The sequence below is a fragment of the Oncorhynchus keta genome, chromosome 30 (assembly GCF_023373465.1).
Source record: "Oncorhynchus keta strain PuntledgeMale-10-30-2019 chromosome 30, Oket_V2, whole genome shotgun sequence".
NCBI lineage: Eukaryota > Metazoa > Chordata > Actinopteri > Salmoniformes > Salmonidae > Oncorhynchus > Oncorhynchus keta.
This window is the reverse complement of record NC_068450.1, coordinates 27,532,044-27,538,988: the sequence shown is the minus strand read 5'-3', so window position 1 is coordinate 27,538,988 and position 6,945 is coordinate 27,532,044. Positions and strand designations below refer to the sequence as shown.

Sequence of the window (6,945 nt, the reverse complement as noted above, 5' to 3'; positions counted from 1 at the left end):
TGTGATAGTAGTTATTCGTCGAATTCATTTACACCTTCTGGGTTCTCAGTAATTGGCCTGTGGATGGCTGGCGAGCTCTATCATGGTGTTCTACTCTCTGGGTCCAACTCTTCCACCACAGACTACACCAACCTCACTGATACTGGGGGGCACAACGAGAGCACCTCAGCCCTGCTCCGGAGCACCGCCTTCAAAGTGTTTGTGCTCTACATCCTCATCCCCATACTGGTATTCGCCATACTGGGCAACCTCCTCATCGTGGCTTCTGTCAGATGCTTCTGGAACCTCCAGACGCCCACTAACTCCTTCATTGTCTCTTTAGCAATGGCGGACTTCCTGGTTGCTGTGCTGGTGATGCCGTTCAGCTTGGTGTGCTCTGTGGACACCTGGTGGTTCGGAAGGAACTTCTGTATGGCCCACTTCCTGTTGGACATGACCCTTCATCTTCAACCTCAGCTGTGTGGCATTGGACCGGTACGTGGCAGTGCGCAACCTGCTTCACTACCCCACCCGCATGTCTCCCAGACGGGTCACCATGCTCCTCCTGCTCTCCTGGCTGCTCCCCTCCTCATCTCCTCCTTCTGCGTCTCCCTCAGCATGTACTATCTGACGCCCCCAACTGGGCACAGGGGCACCCAGCAGGAAAGCCAGACCTGTGTGGCCCAGATCTACACCCCATATGCTGTGGCTGACTCTATGGTGTGTTTCTTCATTCCTGTTGTGTTCATGCTGTTTGCCTATGGGAGGATCTTTATGGTGGCTCAGAGGCAGGCCAGATGGAATCATGCCATGGAGAACCATCCCGGGCAGCTCCACACGGAGCAGAACCCTACCAGGGAAGACCCAGCACGAGCCAGGCCAGACCCAGCCAGATCAGATCCAGCCAGGCGAGTCCGGGCTAGGTTGGGGGGCTTCTCCATCAGAAAGGAGAACAAGGCTGCAAGGGACCCTGGGTTTGATCATGAGGGTGTTCCTAATGTGCTGGCACCCCTACTTCAGTATCAACAGTATCAACATAGCCTTCACTCTGTGGGGAGACAGGATCAGCCCCATAGTCCTGGAGGACTCTATGTGGCTGGGTTAACTCATCTCTGAATCCTTTTATTTATGCCTTCTTCAATAAAAACTTTTGCTATGCGTTTGTGGCCATCTTGGGTTGTGAGATACTAGGCAGGCAGATCAGGGGGTGTTTGGTGTCTACTCAGGAGAACTGTAGGCAGGTACATACTGTAGTTACCTTGGAAACCATCTCAAAATGACTGCCGGAGTGCAGGTAGATTCCTTTTATGAAATAGAAAATGTATTGGTCACATACACATATTTAGCAGATGTTATTGCGGGTGTAGCAAAATGCTTGTGTTCCTAGCAACAGTGCAGTAGTGTCTGACATCTCACAACAATACACAAATCTAAAAGAATAGAATATATAAATATGAGGACAAGCAATGTTGGAGTGATTTTGTCAATCTCTCAAGATACTTTGTAAAATAGTGCTGATCTCCCAATATTGATGTTGATATCTCACCAAGTGTCCAGCAGCAAGTGATCAAGAAATTTTATTAATTCCTGCAACATCTGGATTGTTAGGCATTTTGCATAGACCAGAGTTCTCAACCTCAAAATCCCAGGAAGTCCTGACAAAAATGGTGGCCTATAAACAGCCCCCTATACCCCATACTATACACCTCCAATAAACAGCCCCCTATACCCCATACTATACACCTCCTATAAACAGCCCCCTATACCCCATACTATACACCTCCTATAAACAGCCCCCTATACCCCATACTATACACCTCCTATAAACAGCCCCCTATACCCCATACTAACACAGCCCCCTATACCCCATACTATACACCTCCTATAAACAGCCCCCTAGACCCCATACTATACACCTCCTATAAACAGCCCCCTATACCCCATACTATACACCTCCTATAAACAGCCCCCTATACCCCAGACTATACACCTCCAATAAACAGCCCCCTATACCCCATACTATACACCTCCTATAAACAGCCCCCTATACCCCATACTATACACCTCCTATAAACAGCCCCTTATACCCCATACTATACACCTCCTATAAACAGCCCCCTAGACCCCATACTATACACCTCCTATAAACAGCCCCCTATACCCCATACTATACACCTCCTATAAACAGCCCCCTATACCCCAGACTATACACCTCCAATAAACAGCCCCCTATACCCCATACTATACACCTCCAAAAAACAGCCCCCTATACCGCATACTATACACCTCCTATAAACACCTCCTATAAAGTACCCCCCCCAAGAAATGTGTCCATTGGTCTGGAGTCCAAATTGGAGTGTCTCTCTGAGATGCGGTATGGATAAACGGAGGATCTCCGCATGTGTATTTACCATCGTAAAGCATGGAGGAGGAGGTGTTATGGTGTGGGGGTGCTTTGCTGGTGACACTGTCTGTGATTTATTTAAAATTAAGGCACACTTAACCAGCATGGCCACAGCATTCTGCAGCGATACGCCATCCCATCTGGTTTGGGCTTAGTGGGACTGTCATTTGTTTTTCAACAGGACAATGACACAAAACCACTCCAGGCTGTGTAAGGGCTATTCTACCAATAACTAGAGTGATGGAGTGCTGCATCAGATTATCTGGTCTCCCCAATCCCCTGACCTCAACCAAATTGAGATGGTTTGGAATGAGTCAGACTGCAGAGTGAAGGAAAAGCAGGCAACAAGAGCTCAGCATTTGTGGGAACTCCTTGATTGAGAGAATGCCAAGTGTGTTCAAAGCTGTCATCAAGCCTAAGACTGGTTAATTAAAGAATCTCAAATATAAAATATATTTAGATTTGTTTAACACTTTTTGGGTTACTACATGATTCCATATGTGTTATTACGTAGTGTGATGTCTTCACTGTTATTCTATAATGTAGAAAATAGTAAAAATAAAGAAAAGCCCTTGAATGAGTAAGTGTTCTAAAACGTTTGACATAGTCATAAAACGTTTGTTTTTATATTGGTTTCTAGGCCAAGATGATCTTTATTATCAATACTGACTCGGGAGCCGACCACTGAAAAGGAGGGACCAGATTCATATGATTAAATACATGGCTATGGGAGAGACTATCTATCCACCATAGGGGTGTTACGTCAGCAATACTATTGCAATGTGCAGTGCATCTTATTAGAAACATCTGTCTGTCATACTGCACAAACTTGTTCTGTATGACTCAATCACATCCGATATAACATTTCTTAAAGCAACAGCAACCCAATAGTGAATAGCATAGGTGAAATCCACTTTTCTGAACACTTGAGTGCCTGATTGTTTCTGCGTGCAGCAACGTTATTTTGTTGCATTGGCAATAGAACGACAAGTTGCCTTGACTGGCATGTGCTCTACAAACTTCCTATTGGAGTCTTTGTGCTGCTGTCAGTGAGGCCTGTGTGTGGAAGGAGGGGATGAGGCAGTTTTGTCAGTGAGTCACTGAACATTGCATGATAAAAAGAAAGAATTCTTTCAAAAGAAGGAGAATACCACACCTCTCTAGAGTTCTCTGCTGTCTCTGGTCAGTTCTTCACCACCATGGCATTCTCTGGGACGTATGAGCTTGAAAGTCAAGAGAATTACGATGAGTTTCTGGAGGCAATTGGTAAGTCAAACTCTAAAAGATTTATTTATGTGTTGAACGTGTTTGAGTCAAACTAAAAGGTTTTAATTAGATGTGTATGTCATTAACCTCAATCTTTCCCCCATTAATTTTTCCCACCGTGCACTACCGTAGCTCTACCCGTAACCACAACCCTAATTCTAATCCTAACAATGACCCCAAATTTAATCCTAACACTAGCCGCAACTATCAGTCTAATTCTAACCATAACCCATATCTTACCCCTACCCTTACCCTAACCCCAACATTAACATATAACCCTTACTGTACCCTCTGTACTTTTCCCTCAGGGTTTGCCAATGCCAAGACTGACTTTAAAGTGATAACAGAAGTGCTTCAGGAGGGGGACGATTTTACCTGGTCACAGATTATTCCCAACTGGACCTTGACTAACAAGTTCACCATCGGAAAGGAGTGTGAGCTAGAGAGCATGCTACGCACCAAGTTCGTGGTGAGTGAATAAGTGAATGAATAAATGAATGAGTGTGCTCTTTAAACTCGTGGAATAGTATTCAAAGAGATACAGCGTATGTACTGTACTTTCCATCTGAATGTGAGTCGCGTGGTGAACTCTTTTTGTCCCTCTTAGACCACCGTCACCATGGAAGGAGGCAAGATAATTATTCCGTTCCCCCAGTATCATTTCACTGCGGAGATCAGTGGGGACAAGCTGATCATGGTAGGAGAAAGAGACTGAGGCAGAGAGAAAGAAAGAGGAGAGTGATTGAGTTATTGAGTGATTAAAGTTAAGAGACTTGTTAGTGAGTGATTAAAGTAAGGAGTCTTGTTAACACTTGTATGTGACATACTGTACAACAGAATTTATATTTTAATTCCAATACTCTGATAAACCCTCTCTCCGTGTTCTTGTCTCCTTTCTCTGTTATACAGCTCTGTACAACCGCTGGGGAGAAGGGTGTGACCCTGAAGAGAATCAACAAGAGGATCTGATATCAAAAATGTAACGTGTTGAGGCAGAGCTCTTCTGTGTGTGCTGTTACTGGAAACTTTGTCCCCACTACTTCGTAAACTACCCGTATGTTACTGTTGCACCTCCACAAACATCTAGATGACTCATACCAGCTGGATCACCCTTCCAGTACATTTCCAGCAACGGTCCCCTGTCCATCTTTAATATAAAAAGAGATATACCAAACAATCTATGCAACTTCCTGGTATTCAATGTTTGAAGTGTGTCAATGGAATCCATGAACTACCTTCATGTGAATAAAGTAATGTCTTATTTCTTTGTACCAGCTGATCATGTAAAATAAAAGTAAAATTAACACGCAAGAGAACACCAGACTCATTGCCAAGGCAGCTTTCTTTGTTATAGACTCATCCTGAGCTTTGCTGTTGCAGTAGAGTAGCAGTTGCAGTCTGCCTCCACCTACTGCTTATTAGGAAACAGTGCAGATGTGTTTCTAGCTCAATAAGGCTTAGTGAAGAGACAGGCAGCTTTGGGCCCTCTTGGGGTTTCTCTTCAATGTATGTGGAGCTGTTCACTCGTGGAGATCTGGGGGGCCAGACAGAAGGCCGATCTACACCATCTCATTACATTTGGGGAATCATAACATAACTCACTGCTTTCCTCAACCATGTTCTTGGATAACCCGTGTAAACGATAGAGGTTATATCATCATATAGGTCTATTTTCTATATCTGGTTTAGATTTTGTTGAAGGATTTTTATCAATAATGACTAAATAATGTATACATTCAACGTGGAATTATAACTAATGTTAATTAACAGAACTCTATGCTGTCTGAAGAATAAAATGTTTATACATATACCAAGAGGGAGTGTTAACCGACAACTTGTGACCACAGTGAAACTAACAACAGGAGAAATGTCTGGTCCCCATCCAGGGAGGGGAAAAATACGATACACAATAGATTGTGTAACATGTGGTAACATAAGATAAACAATATGTGTGTGTTGGAATTGCATTGAAAAGTAGGTAAGTCATTGTCCAAGAGGAAGAAAGACAATGTCCAAGAAGAGGAGTGACATATTAAAAGCTATGACACTGTATGTGATATATAAGCCAATGTACATGTGATTATGGCAGAGCTCTCGGAAATAAACACGACTGATTACTTTTAAGGCTGGTCTCTGTCCATTTTATGCAAATAAGGATCTTACAAATTCTTAGAAACGGACAGTGTTTTACTTGAATTGATTAATGAACATATAGGAATCAAAATTCCTCTAACAATCTGGTCCTTCGAGCCGGATCTAAATATCTGTTCCTGTCATCTGAAGGTAACAAGCCGAGAACCGTGCACGGGCGGGACGTGGTCCCGTAAAACAAAGTCCTGTCCCCTGACATTGGGGCTCTATAACAGGCCAGTATACACCCCAGGTGAGCAGGAACGGTGACTAGATCCAAAACCAACATTGCTTTTCCCAGTCGGCGACAAGGTCAGTAGCCTCAATTTTCGATTTTCGGGGGAATGATTTAAGTTATCTTTGGTTTGATGTTCTAAACGGTTTCGAATTTATCAACAATAGGAGCGTTACTACTCCAAACAGATTCTATGGGTTTTGTATGACCAATATACATGGATGTATTGATAAAAGGATGTTAGGTCCGAAATGACCTGAGGTAAGGGGCTGCCATAAATAAAATAGAGCTTAATAGATATTGGCGCCTTGAAGGCCAACAGGGTTATTAGGCGGGGATATTAAATAGGTGCTGTGAGGAGTAGGCGGAGTAATTGACCATCTATGTTAATTCAATAGTCAGGACTGAAGTAATATCGAAACGGTGGAGAGGGAAACCTAATATAGAGGAGTGAGATGCGAGATATTGGTGTACTTTAAAAGTCCTATGACACAACATGAAATAGGAGGTTAACTAGGGATTTACGACCCCTGGGTGATAGCTTATGGTTGTACGTGTTAGACCTAATGTCCGATCGATAGTCAAATCTATAGACATAAGGTTACCAAAAGGAGAAACACATATATAAATCCATACACATAGAAGTAGTGGAGTTTTCCCCAAAAATACACATAGATAGTAAACATTAAAGAGACACACACACATAGTCAGACAGAAGAGCAACTGTAATACTAGGTAACGGTAAATCGCACACACATAGGTCGTGATAAATACCATAGCTACTAGGAACGGCAAGAATTTATCAAACATGGGTAGTAAATCCTCAAAGGAGGTCCCGGAATTAACGGGAGATGAGCGATATATGGAGCAGAGAGATAAACGGAACATTGATTTCGGTCCAAAATGGAGAAAGAAGTATGAATTTGATGGG

At 43.3% G+C, this 6,945-nt stretch overlaps 1 protein-coding gene across 1 annotated transcript; it reads left to right on the top strand.

Moving 5' to 3' along the window:
• Positions 1-3,283: 3,283 nt before the first annotated feature.
• Positions 3,284-5,773, top strand: LOC118363352 (gastrotropin-like). The gene is made up of 4 exons (XM_035744093.2): positions 3,284-3,649; positions 3,958-4,118; positions 4,257-4,346; positions 4,559-5,773. The coding sequence occupies exons 1-4, from the start codon at positions 3,583-3,585 to the stop codon at positions 4,616-4,618; spliced, it is 378 nt and encodes a 125-aa protein (XP_035599986.1). The 5' UTR covers positions 3,284-3,582; the 3' UTR covers positions 4,619-5,773.
• Positions 5,774-6,945: the final 1,172 nt, after the last annotated feature.